This window comes from Bufo gargarizans, chromosome 2 (assembly GCF_014858855.1).
Source record: "Bufo gargarizans isolate SCDJY-AF-19 chromosome 2, ASM1485885v1, whole genome shotgun sequence".
In the NCBI taxonomy this organism is placed as follows: Eukaryota; Metazoa; Chordata; class Amphibia; order Anura; family Bufonidae; genus Bufo; species Bufo gargarizans.
This window is the reverse complement of record NC_058081.1, coordinates 52,371,080-52,393,498: the sequence shown is the minus strand read 5'-3', so window position 1 is coordinate 52,393,498 and position 22,419 is coordinate 52,371,080. Positions and strand designations below refer to the sequence as shown.

Here is a 22,419-nt window from a genome sequence, read left to right as displayed (position 1 = left end):
GCTGTATAGTTGTTGTGTCCCCATGCTGTATAGTTGTTGTGTCCCCATGCTGTATAGTTGTTGTGTCCCCATGCTGTATAGTGTCTTGTGTCCCCATTCTGTATAGTGGTCTGTGTCCCCCATGCTGTATAGTTGTTGTGTCCCCATGCTGTATAGTTGTTGTGTCCCCCATGCTGTATAGTGGTTTGTGTCCCCCATGCTGTATAGTTGTGTCCCCCATGCTGTATAGTGATTGTGTCCCCATGCTGTATAGTGTCTTGTGTCCCCATGCTGTATAGTGTCTTGTGTCCCCATGCTGTATAGTGCTTGTGTCCCCATGCTGTATAGTGTCTTGTGTCCCCATGCTATATAGTGGTTGTGTCCCCATGCTGTATAGTGGTTGTGTCCCCATGCTGTATAGTGTCTTGTGTCCCCATTCTGTATAGTGGTCTGTGTCCCCCATGCTGTATAGTGGTTGTGTCCCCATGCTGTATAGTTGTTGTGTCCCCCATGCTGTATAGTGGTTTGTGTCCCCCATGCTGTATAGTGGTTGTGTCTCCATGCTGTATAGTGGTTGTGTCCCCATGCTGTATATTAGTTGTGTCCCCATGCTGTATAGTGTCTTGTGTCCCCATGCTGTATAGTGCTTGTGTCCCCATGCTGTATAGTGTCTTGTGTCCCCATGCTATATAGTGGTTGTGTCCCCATGCTGTATAGTGGTTTGTGTCCCCCATGCTGTATAGTGGTTTGTGTCCCCCATGCTGTATAGTGGTTTGTGTCCCCCATGCTGTATAGTGGTTGTGTCCCCCATGCTGTATAGTGTCTTGTGTCCCCATGTTGTATAGTGTCTTGTGTCCCCATGTTGTATAGTGTCTTGTGTCCCCATGCTGTATAGTGTCTTGTGTCCCCATGCTGTATAGTGGTTGTGTCCCCATGCTGTATAGTGGTTGTGTCCCCATGCTGTATAGTGGTTGTGTCCCCATGCTGTATAGCATGCTTTATAGCATGTATCTCTTTACTGAGAGAGTAGTGGATGCATGGAATAGCCTTCCTGCAGAAGTGGTAGCTGCAAATACAATGAAGGAGTTTAAGCATGCGTGGGATAGGCATAAGGCCACCCTTCATATAAGATAGGGCCAGGGGCTATCCATAGTATTCAGTATATTGGGCAGACTAGATAGTGGTTTATGTCCCCATGCTGTATAGTGGTTGTGACTCCATGCTGTATAGTGGTTGTGTCCCCATGCTGTATAGTGGTTGTGTCCCCATGCTGTATAGTGTCTTGTGTCCCCATGCTGTATAGTGGTTTATGTCCCCATGCTGTATAGTGGTTGTGTCCCCATGTTGTATAGTGGTTTATGTCCCCATACTGTATAGTGGTTGTGTCCCCATGCTGTATAGTGGTTGTGTCCCCATGCTGTATAGTGGTTTATGTCCCCATGCTGTATAGTGGTTTATGTCCCCATACTGTATAGTGGTGGTGTCCCCATGCTGTATAGTGGTTGTGTCCCCATGCTGTATAGTGGTTGTGTCCCCATGCTGTATAGTGTCTTGTGTCCCCATGCTGTATAGTGGTTGTGTCCCCATGCTGTATAGTGGTTGTGTCCCCATGCTGTATAGTGGTTTATGTCCCCATGCTGTATAGTGGTTGTGTCCCCATGCTGTATAGTTGTTGTGTCCCCATGCTGTATAGTGTCTTGTGTCCCCATGCTGTATAGTGGTTTATGTCCCCATGCTGTATAGTGGTTGTGTCCCCATGCTGTATAGTGGTTGTGTCCCCATGCTGTATAGTGGTTTATGTCCCCATGCTGTATAGTGGTTGTGTCCCCATGCTGTATAGTGTCTTGTGTCCCCATGCTGTATAGTGGTTGTGTCCCCATGCTGTATAGTGGTTGTGTCCCCATGCTGTATAGTGGATTAGACACCACAATCTGCCCCCTTTCAACGATCATTTTTTAGCATGTCAAAAATTTTGGATTGTCTGATAATTGAGTGTTTGCTCCTTCATTGGGCAATCGGCGGCAGTATTACACTGCCAGATGATTGCTAACGTTAGTGATCATCTGCCGAAAAAAATGTGTAATGTGATACAGGCTTAAAATATCATCATTTGCCGGCAGCAGATTGTGCCGTGTAATCACGATCTGCTATCGGCAAACAAAGAGTCTGTATGGGGACAAGCGATGGCATTAGCGATCTCTCCTCCCCATACTGTGGAGGAGATCGCTGCAAGTAATAGCAGCAGTCTCCTCCACTGACGAGCAGGTGAAGGAGCGCTTCATCTGCACATATAATATAAGCCTAAGTTAGCAGATTGTTAGGCCGTGGAGACGGAGCTTCTGGATCTTGTCAAGCTCCGGGTTATAGCATCCCACTTTTCTTCTGGGAGGTCTCCATGTCTTCATGTCTAGTTTGATGGGGGGTTTTTGTGCACTTTTAAATTCTCCTTTTTCTTTCCAGGATTTAACGACCCCCTTAAAATGAAGCAGTGTTACTTTAACGAAAGTATCGGCTTCTTCTACAACAAGAGCGGGAAAGACTTGACAACAGAATGGAGGCCGAAGGACAGCCTGGTGGTCGGCCTGGGACTTACTGTGTGCGTCTTTGTACTTTTCACCAACATACTGGTCATTACGGCCATCATAATAAACAAGAGGTTCCACTATCCTATCTACTATCTCTTGGGGAACTTAGCGGCTGCAGATCTATTCGCTGGAGTAGCCTACACTTATCTCATGTTCCATACCGGCCCACGGACTTCCAGCCTAACGTTGAAAACCTGGCTCCTCCGGCAAAGTTTACTAGATACCAGCCTCACCGCCTCAGTGGCCAATCTATTGGCCATAGCTGTAGAGCGGCACCAGACGGTCTTTGCCATGCAGCTCCACAGCAAGATGTCCAACCAACGCGTCTGCATCCTCATCGCCTGCATCTGGCTCACAGCTTTGCTGCTGGGACTCATCCCGTCCTTTGGGTGGCACTGTATTTGTAACATTGAGACTTGCTCGCGAATGGCCCCGCTGTACAGCCGGAGTTATCTTATCTTCTGGGCGGTATCCAACCTGGTGGCATTTCTCATTATGATGGTGGTATACTTGCATATCTTTGTGTACGTCAAGAGGAAGATGGCCAGGATGTCCAGGCACACATCGTTCCATCCCAAGTACCGGGAGACCATGATCAACCTAATGAAGACCGTCTTCATCATATTGAGTAAGTACTATGAGATATATTTCTGTGGGAGATCTACCTAACTTTTCCAAAAATTGGCATCCGTTTTTACGGCCGTTAAAGCCGGCCATTAAAAGTGTCTCTTCCACTTGGACACGCAGAGGCATTCACTCCTCTCTTGATGCTGAAGGCCCCACTCTAACAGCACGATAACGATATCATGGTCCTTCAGCATCAAGAGAGGAGGGACTGCTTCTACACGTGGATAGGTCTACTTCAACACTATTGTTGTTAGACTCCATTGCCGGACCTGCCTGCCGGATCCAGAAATCCGTATGAAAACGGATATCTTTTTGATCCGGATCCGTTAGACTTATTCATTGAAATACCAGATCCGTCTTAACGGTATCCTCCGGAATAACGGATCCGGTATTGAATTTTTTCAGAGCTAGAAAGAACTGTGCATACGCAGACCGGAAAGCCGGATAAGGTGATTTCTGTAACCGGATCCGGTATCGGCATTAATAGATTTCAATGGTAGTGCGGTAGTGTTCTGGAATTTTGGCATGCTGCGGTATTTTGTCCGGTCAAATACCGTACAAGGGACGGAACGGAAAACATCCTGAGGCATACTGTACGGATTGCTTTCCATTCAGAATGCATTGAGACAAAACTGATGCGTTTTTTTCCGGTATTGAGACCCTTTATCGAAATTTCAGTACCGGAAAAGAATAACGCTAGTGTAAAAGTACCCCTAGGCGAGTAATTTTTATTTTATTTTTTTAACCCCTAAAAGGCCATTTTTCAGTAGTGTACTTATTTTTAATGACAATTAAACGGGTGCTAAAAAGGTCCCATTGATTTCAGTAGGGTGCTTCTGGCTATGAAAATGTAATTAGCCCCTAAACTTTAGTAGGTTCTGAGAAATGGCCGTCACACAACCGTTTCTTGCTGTGGATGTAGCCTAAGGCTGAATGCACACGGCCGAGAGTGGTATAGTGTATTACTGTACAGCAGCGGCGGCATGAAGTGCAGGCGTCATAGCAACCAATGACGCAGTGCGCTCCTGCTCTCAACAGGAATCCAGGCCGTGGTACCACGGACCACTTTCGGCCGCGGAACACGGCCGTGTGCATTCAGCCTTAGTGAGAGTGGAAACTTATTGCATAGAGTGTCTCTCACTTTGGAGGACCTCATCCGTCCTGCATTACACAGACAACCCATCGATGCGGATGGACATTGTGTAAAGCTTCCTTTGTCCTGTAGTTGGTGCTGCAGGGTAATTGAGCACTTACTGCCATGTTTCCTCACATATTAAAGCTGATCGCTGGGGGTTTCAGCAGGAGGACACTTTCTGATCAGTCTGGTCAAGGGATTCTTCCAACAAAGTAGCAATTGTCCAAAGCAGAGAACCCCTTAAGGCTAGGTCTACACGACGACGTGTGTCGCGCGACAATAAGTTGTGCGATACATAGGGCACAACAATTTTTATAATGGTAGTTTATGGTGTCGCACTGCGACATGCTGCGACGTGACATCTTGAATGGGTTTTTTGCGACTGTCACGTCACAGTCACAGCATGTCGCATGTCGCAGTGCGACACCATAGACTACTATTATAAAAATTGTTGATGCATGACATTGATGCGACAAAATGTTGCGCGACAAATGTCGTTGTGTAGACCTAGCCTTAAGGTTGTTGACCTCTATTTAATCTACCTGTTGACCAGGATTTGTCCTCGATGCTTCTCAAACTCTGCTGACCCAGATGCAGACAATGGTCGCAGTGGACTGTGCTTTCGTTGGCAGCCATATTGTCCCCTAGGATGTACAGTAAAGAGCGTTGTTATGACCCTGATGCATCTACATTCCTAAGCAGTGATCTGGTTGAGGTATGGGTATCAGTCTGACAGATTGCTGCAGCTTATGGATTCAGATGAACTCTGTCACACGTGTAATGGCTGCGAGAATGGCTCAGCCCATGTCATGGAGGGTGTGGTGGACGCCAAGGATGATGTTATCTGAGGTGTGTGCATTCATCATCCAGTAATGCTCCGCACATCATGGTGAGGCATCGCTCCACACATGCCAGAACCTCTGCAGCCTTCCTCTTGATATTCGGCATCAGCGTTTGTCCTCCTGACATAGTGGAGGAAGGACGTGCTATGGTCAGCCATGTCCTCCAGGTATAACAGAGGTCCAAATGTTTGTTAGCTTGAGAGTCCCACAGAAGTATTCCAGGTGGTAAGGCATATTAGTGAAGGTACTCTTTCCACAGCTCACTGGGGGTGATCTGTGAACTGGGAACCCCACTGATTTCTAGGGTGAAGGAACCAGTGCATAACAGTCCCATAGATACATAGAAGACTCATTGACCAAGCCCCAAAAGGTCTTTGAGCCAAGGAGACTCTGCACTTAGGAGACCACTGAGGGGTTCTTCACCCGAGAGATTGTGGCGTTCCAGCTCAGTGGTAACGTGACCGGTGATACTATGACATGGGGTCGTCCCATCAGGATGACCTTTGTCAGTATGGTCCATTAGGACCTCTGGATTTTATAGGCGGAGGGGGCTATCTGAAGCGTTTGGCACAAGCATGGATAACATGGTCAGCTCATTGGGTGGGGAGCCGCTTTAGCAAGGGGGTTGTCTTGATGGGATTTCCTCCTGTCTGGTGCCAAAGAAAAAATAATGAAACTGTCGACAGCAAAGAATAAAACACTAAAGGCCCCTCTATTTTCCCCGCTGCTCGTCATGTCACCGCTGAGACCAGTGATTGGCTGCACCGGTCACATGACCACGGAGGTGACATCATCACTTTTGGTGAAAAAGCACCCGGGATGGGAGCCTTGGTGCTGGAACGGAGGGGGGCAGTATTAAAGGAGTGATCAATTGTAGTTAATCAAATGTAACTTTTAATCAATTAATTATCTAAGATAGATTACCCTTTGATAAACCAGGATACAAATAAATGCCCTGAAGCGTGGGTGGAGGATTACCTACCCTGAGATCATCTATAAAGGTAATTGAACATAACGTTATACCTAGTAATCAGCTTGGTGAAGGCATCTTTCTTGGTGTTTTGTTCTTTCCTACAGATCCTGATTCTCTGTCCCCTGTGATTATGACTCGGGAATAGAGTAGGGAAATATAGGGCTTTGAGCTAGGGACAGGTTCCGGACGGGGTCGCCCTGTGGTGAGGCTGCTCTGATTTATTAGGCTAGGGCCACCACAGGGGCTCATTTAGGGGCGAATAGGTGTAGTCCAACTACCCCGACAACAAATGGTTATCATAGCCCATGAAAGAAGCTATCCGTCTCCAATTGGACCTGGGCTGCCATATCAAGGGACCTGTCGCCAGAGTGGTAGGACCACGGTTTATTTATATCAGTGCCGCCGTGCACTCGCTGTTTCTATTCACTGATAATTTTTTTTCATATTTATTTGTATCCTGGTTTATCAAAGGGTAATCTATCTTAGATAATTAATTGATTAAAAGTTACATTTTAATAACTACAATTGATCACTCCTTTAATACTGCCCCCTACATATTGGTGATCCATATTTGAGCATTTGATATTTATCTACTCTGCTTGTTAATTTTGCTGGAACGGAGGGGGTTGCAAAAGATGAGTCCATTTCTGCAGGGCGGTCGGACAAACTGTTTAAAGAATTCCCCTATGCGTGTGAAAGAGGCCTTACAGCGACTTATAATTCATCATGAAGCCACGATGCACAGGAGAGAGTGTAGTCAGCGGCATCTGTCAGCAGATTTGTACCTATGACGCTTGCTGACCTGTTACACGGGCGCTTGGCAGCTGAAGACATCTGTGTTGGTCCCATGTTCATATGCGCCCGCATTACTGAAAAAAATGATGTATTAATATATGCAAATGAGCTTCTAGGAGCAACGGGGGTGGTGCCGTTACACCTAGAGGCTCTGCTCTCCCTGCAACTGCTGTGCCTTCTGCCCTGTGATTGAAAGGACCACGCAGTGTGAATGTGATCCCACCTGGCTCTGTCGATCAAAGTCCAGAGGGCTGGGCAGTTACAGAGAGAGCAGAGCCTCTAGGTGTAACGGTAACGCCCCCTTTGCTCCTAGAGGCTCATTTGCATACAATAAAACATAATTTTTCTCACGGCAGGTCACTGTGCCTTTAAGCGGCTGATACAGCAATTATTTTTTAAGAAATGGGACCAGCCCCCCGCAGCTGTGACCTGTGTATGTGGAAACTGATAGACTATAGAGAGGCGCTCCGGCCGGGGGGGATAGGGAGGGACACGCTCTTCCCCCGCCAGGCACGGGGCGGTATCCATTGTCCAGCTCCGTCCTCTGAAGGCATTCTGATGTTATTTTGGTTGCACAAAGCAAACAAGAGGAACACGAGACTATTACACTTACCCACTAATCCGGATCTTAACCCCCACCCCAAACCCTAACCCCTCTTTCCTGGCAGCGCTAGATACGTTTGCAGATGGATTTCTGTAGGGAGAGTAAACCCCTGTATATGCTGTGTGGTCTCCTGTTCTCTGTTATCAGCCACCCCAGACTAGTGAGGGGGCGACTTTATTGTTTTTCAATGCATTTATTGGCAGGAATTGCCCCCCCCCTCCCGCCATGATATGATGCATGTGTAGGTCCCTCATCTCCAGTGGTAAGGACCTCCACCTACATATGTGTATGACCTCTGGACCGCCCGTACCATCTGTATGTGTGGAGCGTCATGCTGGTGACTGTAGGTGACCACACGATGTCGGCGTCTCAACAGTCCTGCCTTAAAGGGGTTTGTATGGTATTGGTAAACAGCGCCACACGTTACTACAGGCCATGTCTGGTATTGCCGCCAGGCACCATTCACAAAGAATGCGGCTGAGCTGTAATACCACTCACAGCCTATGAACAAGAGTGGCGCTCTTTCTGAGAAAAGAAAAAAGACATGGGGAGATTTACTAACCCTGTAGAGGGTAAGGTTTCAATAGCCTTTTTGTTTGAAACCATTTTTATTTTATTTATTTTTTTCCCCGCAAATTCACAAACTGTTGCGTCCTCTGTCATCTCCTGCAGCCTTGGTGAGCCTCTAGCTTCATGGCAGGATAAGTCTCAGCGTGCTGCGGTCGCTGTCATCATGACACACCAGGAGTTATGTAACCCTGTGATCCAGAAGTATTCAGTAATTGCCGTTCAGTTGACCGCTGTGGAAACCTTTACACGGGTTATCCTATGACTAATGTGAAAAATGAAAATCAGAAATCATACAGTACATGGCGATCTCACCCTGTACCTCACATGGCTCCAGAGATGTCACCATTCACTGCTCCAAATGCTCTGCTAGATATATTTCAGCCTGGCATCTCAGGGAGCATGTCCTTTCTACTGCAGCTCTCTCCCTATCACAGCTCGGGGGTGTCTCCTTTCTACTGCAGCTCTCTCCCTATCACAGCTCGGGGGTGTCTCCTTTCTACTGCAGCTCTCTCCCTATCACAGCTCGGGGGTGTCTCCTTTCTACTGCAGCTCTCTCTCTATCACAGCTCGGGGGTGTCTCCTTTCTACTGCAGCTCTCTCCCTATCACAGCTCAGGGGTGTCTCCTTTCTACTGCAGCTCTCTCCCTATCACAGCTCAGGGGGGGGGGGGGGGGTCTCCTCTCTACTGCAGCTCTCTCCCTATCACAGCTCGGGGGTGTCTCCTTTCTACTGTAGCTTTCTCCCTATGACAGCTCGGGGGTGTCTCCTTTATACTGCAGCTTTCTCCCTATCACATCTCGGAGGTGTCTCCTTTCTACTGGAGCTTTCTCCCTATCACAGCTCGGGGTGTCTCCTTTCTACTGCAGCTTTCTCCCTATCACATCTCGGGGGTGTCTCCTCTCTACTGCAGCTCTCTCCCTATCACAGCTCGGGGGTGTCTCCTTTCTACTGCAGCTCTCTCCCTATCACAGCTCGGGGGTGTCTCCTTTATACTGCAGCTTTCTCCCTATCACAGCTCGGGGGTGTCTCCTTTCTACTGCAGCTCTCTCCCTATCACAGCTCGGGGGTGTCTCCTTTCTACTGCAGCTCTCTCCCTATCACAGCTCGGGGGTGTCTCCTTTCTACTGCAGCTCTCTCTCTATCACAGCTCGGGGGTGTCTCCTTTCTACTGCAGCTCTCTCTCTATCACAGCTCGGGGGTGTCTCCTTTCTACTGCAGCTCTCTCCCTATCACAGCTCAGGGGTGTCTCCTTTCTACTGCAGCTCTCTCCCTATCACAGCTCGGGGGGGGGGGGTCTCCTCTCTACTGTAGATTTCTCCCTATCACAGCTCGGGGGTGTCTCCTTTCTACTGTAGCTTTCTCCCTATCACATCTCAGGGGTGTCCTCTCTACTGCAGCTCTCTCCCTATCACAGCTCGGGGGTGTCTCCTTTCTACTGTAGCTTTCTCCCTATCACAGCTCGGGGGTGTCTCCTTTATACTGCAGCTTTCTCCCTATCACATCTCGGGGGTGTCTCCTTTCTACTGGAGCTTTCTCCCTATCACAGCTCGGGGGTGTCTCCTTTCTACTGTAGCTTTCTCCCTATCACAGCTCGGGGGTGTCTCCTTTATACTGCAGCTTTCTCCCTATCACATCTCAGGGGTGTCCTCTCTACTGTAGCTTTCTCCCTATCACAGCTCGGGGGTGTCTCCTTTATACTGCAGCTTTCTCCCTATCACATCTCGGGGGTGTCTCCTTTCTACTGCAGCTTTCTCCCTATCACATCTCGGGGGTGTCTCCTTTCTACTGTAGCTTTCTCCCTATCACAGCTCGGGGTGTCTCCTTTCTACTGCAGCTTTCTCCCTATCACATCTCGGGGGTGTCTCCTCTCTACTGCAGCTCTCTCCCTATCACAGCTCGGGGGTGTCTCCTTTCTACTGCAGCTCTCTCCCTATCACAGCTCGGGGGTGTCTCCTTTATACTGCAGCTTTCTCCCTATCACAGCTCGGGGGTGTCTCCTTTCTACTGTAGCTCTCTCCCTCTTTTGAATAACTCAGTGGCTGTACTACATTTTTAACACGCAGTTACAAAAGTATTAAAAAATGTTGAATATGTTTTTTACGGGGCACAACCCCTTTAATACATGTGTTATGAGGCCCATGCGGCAGGATGCTGGCACATTTGCAATTATTTATAATTTCACATAATCCTTTTACAGTGGTTTTTGCCTGGATATGCCATTACTATCAGTCCCCACGGACCCTGAGAATGAAGGGTTAATACAGCTGTAGTGGAGTAAATGGGCTGCGCTGCAGTTGTCCGCACTGCGGAGGCAGGGGGTGCCACTGTGAAGGAGACTCAGCACTGAAGCATGTGCACTGCAGACCACAGATTGTGTCGTTATGTCACCACGTTGTGTCTGTGGGTTTCACTGCTAGTAGACGGGAATGTAATCCCATATACAGTATCCACTGGAGCGGACCGCAATATATATATTTTTTCATTTTAAAGTGATTATCCAGGATTAGGAAACAGCACCCCATCAGTCCACAGGTTGTGTGTGGTATTGCAGCACAGCCCGATTCTCTTCAGTATCAGACAGATCCTATGAACAGGCATACCAGTAAAGACAGTAGAGGCTGACTCAGCAATCAGCAGATTGGTGCAGGTTAGTGATGAGCGAATCGGTTTGTCTCATTAAGCAGATTTCGGCACCTGAGGGTGCTTCCCCTGCCATCTCGCGCTGAGGCTCTGCTTCCGCGCGGTCTCTGCTACAGTGGCAGAAGCAGAGCAGCACTGCAGGATTCGGCAGGGCCGGCCCTCTCCATCAAGTGATGGGAAAGCATCCTCAGCTTCGGGGACGCCCCAAGGTACCGAAACCCATCTCTAGTGCAGCTCTGGCTTTTTTGGCCATTCATTCTTCTTGTAGTGCCCCCTACAGGAGAAATGTAACATTACACATGGGCCATTCAGATAAGTGACTGACAGGCATGGGTTTCCTGGGCTCGTACAGGTGGCCACCCCTCTAGATGTCCATATGTCACAATAGAACATTTAGTCACTGCGGGTGGACGTGGAGAAGTGATTGACCCCCGTGGGTAGCCATTTCCATATCACACGGATCCTGAAGGCAGTTGTGTACATGGAGCCCCGGGATTTCCGTCCTCTGGAGCCAGAACCTCCTATAATGCTGAATGGACAAAGCTTGAACTTTCCCTTCAAACCACATTCTTGCCTTATCAAAGGAGATTGTGGAGAGATGGAGTCACAGCAGCTGTGTTTGTGGAGATCCTCCTTCTACAGATGTCTTCCTTCATGTGCTATCCATACCTGTCCCTCTTCCCCTTATTCTCATCCAGACGTTCCCAGTGCTCGTCCTCATTCTGACCCTGCAGACATCTCTGCTCGCATCTGTCCCTCTCCCCCATGTTGCCTCAGTTCCTCCGACATTGCTGGGCACATGAGACTTTGAAAACAGAGCAGAGCACTTATGGCGACCTCCTTTCCATCTTTTTAGTTGCAGATCCCAACCGGAGGGTCACCCCAGGTGTTAAGTGCCACCCACCTACCCCTATGTTCGGGCAATGCAGTGGTGCAGGTTTGTGGAGAAGATAGCCAACACCAGTATTCCTTGTCAGAAAGAGATTTTTTGTGATTTAAAGAAATCTAGCAATTCAGGTTCAAGATTGCAAAGTGGCAAACTGTAAAATACTTACCTTCCCGATTCCACACTGGTTCCCCGCCAATGATCACCTGCTTCCCTCATTGCATACTGACATGCCCCATCCCCTCCCAGTCAGGTCCATCCTGATGCATCAGGCATCCCAAGAGGTCTATAGTGACCATAGAAAATGATCTGGCAGAAGGGTGGAGGTGGCTCCTGCTGCAGCCAGCTGTCTTGCATCCTATGGAGGAGGAGGGGGCTCCTGCTGCAGCCCGATGTCTTACATCATATGGAGGAGGAGGGGGCTCCTGCTGCAGCCAGCTGTCTTACATCATATGGAGGAGGAGGGGGCTCCTGCTGCAGCCAGCTGTCTTACATCCTATGGAGGAGGAGGGGGGCTCCTGCTGCAGCCAGCTGTCTTGCATCCTATGGTGGAGGAGGGGGCTCCTGCTGCAGCCAGCTGTCTTGCATCCTATGGAGGAGGAGGGGGCTCCTGCTACAGCCAGATGTCTTACATCCTATGGAGGAGGAGGGGGCTCCTGCTGCATCCAGATGTCTTACTGTCACGGCTGAGGATGGGGAAAACACTCAGCCGTGCGATGCCAGAAGGCCAGTACAGAGATCAGGGAGCAGGTCACCTCCTATCATATCCCTAACTCTGACTCCTAGCTGTATGAGCCGACCCTGATGGTAGGAGGGCTCATACTCCGGAACCTTGAAGTCCCTACTAGCCCTCAGGGTTGCCCTCAACTAGGAGCAGGGTAAGATGACCTGTTCCTCCTAGGCACGGAGGAACAGGAGTCTCACAGGCCAGGCTACAATAAAGGGGAAACATAAACAACTTACGGCAATGGCAGGTGAATGCAACAAGTATAGCACCTACCTGCCACAGACACAAAGCCTGGAACCCATGCAGACGCACTGCTGTCCAAAGAACACACACGGACATAACACACAGGAACACAGGACCATAAGCTGCAATAAACAAGCATACCAAAAACACACCTTCATAACATCATGTGTGACATAACTTATGACCACAAGGGTGGCCCCCACTGGCAGATGGTGAATTACCAGGAAGATGTCTCCAGCAAAGCATGGCTGAAGAACCCCTCAACTTCAGGTCTCCAAAGAGGCTTTATAGCCCAAAGTGGCCACACCCACACAGACACACACAGGAAAGGGAATTAACCCTTCCAACACCAACCAGGGAAGTGAAACCACGGGGAATACACACACAAACACACTGGAGCTGTTACCGCCGGCAACGACATGCGTGGCAACCATGTCCTGGGAGTTAGCCAAAAGACCGAGACACTGCCACCACATGTACAACATAGAACACGTTGCCACGGGCAGCCACCAGTAAAGGGAAGTGTCACAGTGCACACACCTAAACCTCGTGCACACCAAACACATAAAAGGCACACCTACAAAGACAGGTAGCCAGGTGCAACCGCATACACAAACAGCAAGCTGCCACATAAAAATGTTGCCAGCGGCAACCACAGGTGAGGCAAACTACTTCAGCCCTCACCTGTGATTGACAACACAACCAAGACCGCGCAACTGCATGCGGTTACAGGAGTCACGACCATGACCATGGTCATGACACTTACATCCTATGGAGGAGGAGGGGGCTCCTGCTGCAGCCAGCTGTCTTGCATCCTATGGAGGAGGAGGGGGCTCCTGCTGCAGCCAGCTGTCCTGCATCCTACGGAGGAGGAGGGGGGTCATAGCTGATCTCCTGGGACACACAGAGATTTCTTTATAGATTTCTCTCAGCAAGATGGGTTCAAAGGGAAGGGGGAGATTAAGGTCGGAACAGATTGTTTTGTGGTTTATTTTTATTTTTATTTTTTGTGGTTCCTTCAAGTCCCAAACTGCTTACCTGTCCAGGAGATCCAAGCTATCTGCCCATGTCTGAATACATGACTATATTATACAACCCTTACCACCCATAGTACTGTACCTCTGTGCAGCCTCTCTATACCTCCACGTGCCTTTGAATTCATATAGAGGCAATTATATATTCTATACATTTTTTGTCTATGAATTCAACAGAATAGAAAATGTCCTGTGGTATGAGATGAGATAAAGAGGTACTGCCTGTGTTGTACAGGGACTGCGCTGGTCAGTGGGTGTCTTAGTGGCGCCGGCTATAAGAGGACGCCAGGCGTGCAGAGACGGAATAAGTTGAAACATCTGGATTTTAGAAGCAGTTATGCATCACAGGGAATATATGACCATGATGTTTGCACAGCTGGAGACAGGATCCCCTCGAGATCGGCCTTATATAAAGGGTGACTCAGCGTCACCAAGCAGTGACACATGGTGACAAACCCTGGAACACAGGGCTGACCGGCAGAGACTAGAAAATGACACCTCTACACACGATACAGGAGACTGAGGTCAGTCTAGTTAAAGGGATTATCCCAATGTAAAAAATGAGAATCAGACATCATACAGGACACGACAATCTCTTTCTAACAAAGCTAGAACCAGCCCTGTACCTCACATGGAGCCAGAGATTTCCTCATTCATTGCTCTGCTAGATTAATATCAAGCTGACAGCTCAAAGGGGTGTGTCCATTCTGCTGCAGCTCAGGGGGCGTGTCTCTGCTCTCCCCATCACAGCTCAGGGGGCGTGTCTCAGCTCTCCCTATCACAGCTAAGGGGCGTGTCTCAGCTCTCCCTATCACAACTCAGGAGGCAGTTGAAGGATGAAACTGAGCAAGTGCGGCCATCTCAGTGAGCAGGACAAAGAAATAAGAGAAAGAACAAACAGCAGGTGGTGCTGTACAGATACATTTTATTAAATAACTTACTGGCTATGCAAAATTTTTAATTGCATGCAGTTACAAAAGTATTCAGATCTAGGAGCTGGTAGAATATCTTTCGTAAGACAGCCCCTTTAAAGATTAACTAAACTAGGGCTGCAGCTAACGATTATTTGAATAATCGATTAGTTGTCGATAATTTAATCGATTAATCGGGGGAAAAAACACCAAAATGAAAAAAAAAGGGGTTTATATGATTTTACTTGAAAAATTATGTTCAAAGGCCATATTAAAAAAAATTGGGAATGGCACTATTATGGCTGGATCTGTGGATGGCACTGTTATGGAGGGTTCTGTGGATGGCACTGTTATGGAGGGGTTCTGTGGATGGCACTTATGGAGGGGGTCTGTGGATGGCACTTATGGAGGGGATCTGTGGATGGCACTATTATGGAGGGGATCTGTGGATGGCACTGTTATGGAGGGGTTCTGTGGATGGCACTGTTATGGAGGGGATCTGTGGATGGCACTGTTATGGAGGGGTTCTGTGGATGGCACTTATGGAGGGGATCTGTGGATGGCACTGTTATGGGGGAACCTCCATAATAGTGCCATCCACAGATCCCCTCCATAACAGTGCCATCCACAGACCCCCCTCCACATAACAGTCCCATACACAAATCCCTCTCCCCATAACAGCCCTGGCCCCTCCGCTCACAGCAGTATTCCTTAACCGGCAGTAACTTTTACTTTAAATCAGCGCATCTTCTTTTACCTTACAATGAAGCTCCAGTAACAGGCAGAGCAGGCAGTGTAACGTCACTTACTCTCGTGACGCGTCTCCTCCACCTACTTTATGAATGAAGCAGGCGGAGCAGGCGCGTCACGTGAGTAAGTGACGTTACGCCGCCTGCTCTGCCTGTTACTGGAGCTTCATTGTAAGGTAATAAAGATGCGGTGATCTAAAGTTCAAGGACCCACAGGCATAGAGCCTGACCACCCGCTCCCGCCCGCATAGCAACGAACCGGCCGATTATTCGATAACAGGATTTGTTGTCAACGAATCCCATTATCGAATATTATCGATAACGTTGATTAATCGTTGCAGCCCTAAACTAAACCTTTGTAATTTTAATATGATGTCCCTAATGCCCTAATAAAACTTTTATAATTATAACTCTCATAATTTTTATTATACTTTTTCCTCAGGACAGGTCATCAGTATCTGATCGGTGTGGGACACCCGGGACCCCCGCTGATCAGCTGTATGAGAAGGCAGCGGCTCTCCTGGGAGTGCTACGGCCTTCTCCCTGCTTTTCACTATATATATTTTTGAAAAATCCTAAATTCATTCAGTTTTCCAACTTCTTGGTCTGTACAGATCACTTTTCAGCAGTCATCTCGTTATCATCATAGGCGGGATTACAATGACAGATAACACCTATGAATAGATCATATAGGATCCACCATTCACCATGGGTGATGGTCCACGGCTTATCTACTCCCTCCCTGTACAATGACCTCTGCACTGGTCACAGAGCATGCCCAGAAAACACACAGAAGTCACCAAAAATACAGAAAAAATATGTTTAACATAAATACTTTATTTTAGTAATAGTTCATTTTCTGATGGTACGTTCCCTCTAAGTCGGCCATACATATTAGATAGATGCGTGTTGGCCTGACCGATCATCTAATATGTACGGGGACCTCCTAACTCTCCTTCAATGGGAGTTTTCAGCTGGATTTCAACATGCCCGCTCCTTCTGTTCTCCAGGAGATAAGCCGTTGTCAGGAGCCCCTGTTCCTGTGAGACTAGGTTGGCATATGGGGTAGTCGGGAAGGATGGCTGTTGGCTGATCTAATGTGTATGGTCAGCCTGAAGGTATCCATACACAGTAGACTAAAGCTGATGAAAATTTACAATCTGAACCATAACAAACATAAATTGGGTGAAAGATCGTTTGGCCAACTGGTGACACTACTACTTTTGGAAAGAAGTCGGCCATGTTTGAAATTTTCCTTTAGTTAGTTGAGTACATAATGTGTTGTCAACCAACCTGGCGAGAACGCCAGGTTTTGCCGATACTCTACCGAAGGTGGGAGCTCCTGAGAGAAGGGTCAGGCGAAGTGAATATTTTCACCAGGAGATAGTCCACCACGAGAGGTGCCTTTTGACTTTCTCCGCCCTCCCCATAGAAAACATTCAGCCGAACGTGCATGTGTGTGGAGGAGTTTTTAGGGAATCGGGAAAGCTAGCTGTCAGCCAAACGATCTTAGGCCAGCAGCTGTTGCATGTGTAGGCCCAGCTTTGGTCAGTTTTGAGAAGCTGATAGGACACTCATCCTAGGATCAAGGACACTGTAATTACTGCTTGTCTGTTGGGCGAGGAGGAGGCGTTTTTCCACTTTATACAGGGTGGATTCATGACTTTTAACTCCTCGTTTGCTGGACTCGGGCACACACCCATTTTATAGGACAGGGCTGGCTGTTGTCAGATAGCCGAGAATAAGTCATTGGGGTGTAACCAAAACGTTTAGAAATGAAGGGTGAGGGTCAGAGAGGAGAAAAGCTCAGTCTGTGACCGCTTCATCCCCAATCTGTCCTCTTGGTTCCTACTAAAATGACAACTATAGTCCGGCATATTGTTGTACATAGTTTCTGTGTGAGTTATGCAATGATATTAAGTGGTGCAGAAAGCCTTTTGGCACACGTCCTAACAATGCCCGTCGTAAACATGGCTTATGGCGTCACCCGCGTGGGAGCACAGCTGTAAATAATGATAGGATCTGTGATGTTCCCATACAATACTGGTTTTTGAGGAGCACGGTCATTAGAAGTATGTCCTTACGGATCATGAGCTGGCCATACCGTGAATGAAGATGTGTTCTTCCTTATCATTACTCTTGGTTTAGGATGTCCCACGTGAAAAGGCGCACTATATCTTGCTTTGAAAAAAAATACATAATTTTGCATTACTTTATCGGGCATGTGTCTAAAGAAGAATTTGTATCCTGGAGTCCTTCACAAAACGTGTGGACTCATCATGCCAACCGTGGACAAATGAATGTAGACTCTTCAGATCCATCCAGTACCTAAGCAATAGGAGGAACCCACATAAAAATAACATCTCAAGAAGTAAATTTCGTCTACTGGGATTTGTTGTGTCCTATATCCAGTGGAGGGAAGGAGCGGGCTATGTTCTGTGATCCAAAAACGTTAGACCTGATTTGTCTTTTCATAAAGACGACAAGGCTCAAACTCTCATGGTTTCAACGGTCCTAAGGTGGTGGTGTAGGAGAAGTTTTAACGTGAAAATGGTAAACTCCAGCATTCGTACGTAGTTCAGATCTTCAGTAGTTAATTCTAAATTTATTAAAAGACAATCTTTATACAAAGAAGAAACCTACACATTTCAAACAAAGAGGATTGTTCTTAGTTGTAGCCTGCGTAGGCTATGACTAAAGGCTTACTACACAGGCCAATAATTGAGACAATTATCAGGAAGGAGTGTTCCTAGGATTGGTCGTTCCTGATAATTGCCCAGTGTAAAGGAGCCACCGATCACCTGATTATATAAGCAAACGTTTATTCATTGAATGAAAGTATCACTGGTGCAGTCGACTTGTTTCTGGGCAGCAGAACGTGCTGTCTAAACAGGTATCTGCTGCCCAGAAACAATGATTCTCCTTGGGGATGAGGAATTGCAGCAGTGCCAGACACCTTTAGCGGTGGCCTATCTCCCATGAGAACAAAATGATCAACCTTTGAAATTCAACTTGTCCAATGCTTCTTTCCTCCAACAGATGATATTGGGACACCCCCATGCACATGAGCTGGTTGACTGGTCCCTCCAAAGTCGGCAGCTTTGGTCTATTTTATTCTTATGGGTATAGGCACCTTTCAACTTGCATGATGAAAGTCCATATTTTGTGTATACTGTTTTCAGTGTTATCTCAAATTCTTATGCCCATGTCTTTACCATTTCTTCCAGGTGCGTTTATCATCTGCTGGACTCCAGGCCAAATTGTCCTCCTTCTGGATGGCTTAGATTGCAAACAGTGCAATGTTCTGGCTGTTGAGAAATACTTCCTGCTCCTTGCCGAGATCAACTCCGTCATCAATCCCATTGTGTACTCATACAGAGACAATGAGATGAGAGCCACCTTCAAGCAGATCCTTTGCTTTTGCTGCAATCGAGGGTCCAAGTACTCACCCTCTGTCAAGTCAACAAATACCGAGAGGAGAATATTGGCTGACAATGGACATATGGTTAGGGACTCCACACTATAAACCACCGATCAGGCTCTGAATTTATTCCTTTCCTAGGCACCAAGACTACATCCAATGGGAAATTTGCTACTGTGGTACCATGGGCACCATTAATAGTAGTGTGAGTGAGCTTGTTTCCCATGTTGTAGAAACTGATTTTAAACTGAGTAGATCTTAAGGGTTGCGTTTCTGGATGGAAGGACAGCACAATGCTCCTCGACTTTTCCCATGAGTTCTTTTATGATGGATCCAGTTACTGCTTACAAAGGAGAAGATGTATTTTTTCATCATCTGAGCTCAGGGTGCCAGGAACAAAATGCATGCGATTATACTGTCTTCTGTGGTGGGGATGGTATGAAGCTGGAGAAGATATGGAGATGACTACATAGCTTTAAGGACATATGTACAATTTATTTTTTTAAAGGAAGTTTTAAAAGGAGAAAGAAGATTATTTCATAGGAAATACATTAGAACATGTTTGAAGGATGGCATAAACTGGATGGAAAAGATACTAGTGAATATAATATGACCACCAAAATTTACTGTTGAAAAGAATGAATGATATGGAGTATGACTGTGTTTCATAATCGCCCAACACTTGTGTCAATGAAATAATCATGGAGGTGGACTCTTTATAAAGAGTCTTCCTCTGAGCCCTAGATGCAAACATTAGGGGCACGGCAACATTTGGGTGATCACTTGTGGAGTTAGATGGTTGACTGAAGAAATCAGGGTAGTGAGACTCGTCATAAAAGTTACACACCCTAAGGGAACTGATCTGGGTGGTCTATCCACGTTTTATCTTGGTGCTCATTTGTATGGTCACATCAAACCAGTTTTCCAGCTTTGGAGCTAAAATGACCAAATCCCCATGGATGTTGTAGTATCTGTGGTGGAACATTCCTGACAGAAGCTGAAAATGGGCAACTCTACAGTGACAGTAATCCTCTTAAAGGGGTTGTCCGCTTGTAAAAATATATATAAAATCTAATAACTAACATTCGCCAGTCTGATCCCTTGTTGCTCTCATTATGATGCTTCCAAGGTCTCCCAACAGTCTCTAATTCCTATACCCTATTAACACAGAAAATGTCTGCAAATCACTGGCCACAGCGGTGACCTGCCTCAGCCAGTCATTGACCACAGCGGTGACCTGCCTCAGCCAGTCATTGACCACAGCGGTGACCTGCCTTAGCCAGTCATTGACCACAGCGGTGACCTGCCTCAGCTAGTCATTGGCCACAGCGGTGACCTGCCTCAGCTAGTCATTGGCCACAGCGGTGACCTGCCTTAGCCAGTGATTGGCTACAGCGGTGACCTGCCTCAGCCAGTCATTGGCCACAGCGGTGACCTGCCTCAGCTAGTCATTGGCCACAGCGGTGACCTGCCTCAGCTAGTCATTGGACACAGCGGTGACCTGCCTCAGCCAGTCATTGGCCACAGCGGTGACCTGCCTCAGCCAGTCATTGGCCACAGCGATGACCTGCCTCAGCTAGTCATTGGCCACAGCGGTGACCTGCCTCAGCCAGTCATTGGTCACGGGGGTAACCTGCCTCAGCCAGTCATTGGTCACGGGGGTGACCTGCCTGAGCCAGTCATTGACCACAGCGGTGATCTGCCTCAGCCAGTCATTGACCACAGCAGTGACCAGTCATTGACCACAGCGGTGACCTGCCTCGTCCAGTCATTGACCACAGAGGTGACCTGCTTTAGCCAGTCATTGACCACAGCGGTGACTTGCCTCGTCCAGTCATTGACCACAGCGGTGACCTGCCTGAGCAGTCACATTTCCATGTTGAGAGGGACGAGGAAGTAGACACCAGTGGAAAAACCTTGGCAGCATCGGAACGGGAGTGGAGTAGGATTAATTAGGTGATATTACTTTTTATTAAGCCATACTGACCCTTTTAAATAAAAAAAATAGCACCCGGACAACTCCTTAAATGTTTAACAATATACACCATCATTTGGGGTCATTTTCCTAATATAGGCTGTAGTATGCCAGCATCGTAGGTTAGATATACTTAGAATGACCCCTTGAATATGTGTGCTCCATTTTTAGTATTTTTGTATAAATCTATTCAGGTCAAAGTAGCATCCACTCACTAATAATGATAATGGAGGCCGTGCCTTGTATAAAAAAAAATGGGGGTTGCGGAAAGGGTAGTACAAAGTAACACAAAGCAACCTTGCTGCCCATGGTAGCTAATGGAATCTACGATGTTAGTCAGCAATGATTGGTGGCCATAGACATGCCAGGAGTCCACTATCAGCATAGTGAAGGCAGCATGGTGGCTCTGTTGGTGGTTCTGTTGCCCGGGGACTTGGGTTAGGATCTAAAGTGGCCGGGCCGCAATGTATGTTGAGGTGGCTGAGTGCATGAGCAGCTTATCCATGTTAAAGAGGTTGTACAAGATTAGACAAAAAGAGTCTACTTTAAAGGGGTTGTCCACCCTTTACTAAGTAATGGCTTAGTAAATAGCAGGGGTGTCGGACCCGAACCCATCAACATAGTAAAGGCTGAACTTCTCCTTTTACGACCATAAACAGCGCCACTTTTGTCTACGGGTTGTGTCCGATATCTCCTTTCAAGTGTAATACCAGACAAGACCTGTAGACAAAAGTGACGCTGTTTTTGTGGGAAATAAGACTCTTTTTTTTTGCTAATGGTGGATAAGCCCTTTAAAGGGAACCTGTCACCAGGATTTTGGGTATAGAGCTGAGGACATGGGTGTTGCTAGATGGCCGCTAGCACATCCGCAATACCCAGTCCCCATAGCTCTGTGTGCTTTTATTGTGTATAAATAAAAACCGATTTAATACATATGCAAATTAACCTGAGATGAGTCAGAGCTTGAAAATATGACTCTTCTCTGGTCACATAAGTAAGATATGACTCTTTTATGTTAATTTGCATATGTATCAAGTAGTTTTTTTACACAATAAAAGCACACAGAGCTATAGGGACTGGATATTGCGGATGTGCTAGTGGCCATCTAGCAACCCATGTCCTCAGCTCTATACCCAAAATCCCGGTGACAGGTTCCCTTTAAGAATCTTCCGTTTTAGCCTTAAAGTATTAAAAGTTATGGGCGTCCAGGAGGAGGAGCAATCTTATGGATTAATGATATACATAAATGTATATATATACTGTATATAAACATATATTTTGTCATTCAATGCTATATCATTTTTTTATTGTTACATCAGCTTGTATCGTCGTGTTATTTAACGTCCCCCATGAGAAATAGTGGAACGTATAGAATTAGGCACGAGGGCCACAGTCATGGTAAAGTAACCCGTTGTATGACCTCGGTTTTTGCAGTATGGTCGTCACAAGACGTCGACACCTTCTCCACCCCCCCATAGAAATATCGAGGTTGTAGAAAACCACTTTAAGACGAGGTCGCACGTGTAAAAACTATTAGAGAGAAAAATTGTCATTGGTACTTCTATCATCCAATCAGATTCCAGCTTTTACGTTTGCAAATTAAAGATGCCATCTGATTGGCTGCTGTGCTTGTGGTTCCTGAGTCAGCCGCCCCCCGAGCTGCGCTGTCACTTGTATATGAAATGCCGCCATGTTAGCTTTAATAAAAGCCATTTTTGGTTGA

The 22,419-nt window shown here is 47.1% G+C and overlaps 1 protein-coding gene across 2 annotated transcripts in view; it reads left to right on the top strand.

Moving 5' to 3' along the window:
- Positions 1 to 21,509, top strand: part of LPAR2 (lysophosphatidic acid receptor 2) — a 37,935-nt gene extending 16,426 nt beyond the window's left edge. For both annotated transcript variants that reach the window (XM_044282903.1, XM_044282902.1), the window contains exons 2-3: positions 2,440 to 3,192; positions 18,528 to 21,509. In XM_044282903.1, the coding sequence (XP_044138838.1) occupies positions 2,440 to 3,192; positions 18,528 to 18,826 (1,052 nt within the window). In that variant the 3' untranslated portion in view covers positions 18,827 to 21,509. The remainder of the gene's footprint in view (positions 1 to 2,439; positions 3,193 to 18,527) is intronic.
- The last annotated feature ends 910 nt before the right edge of the window (positions 21,510 to 22,419 follow it).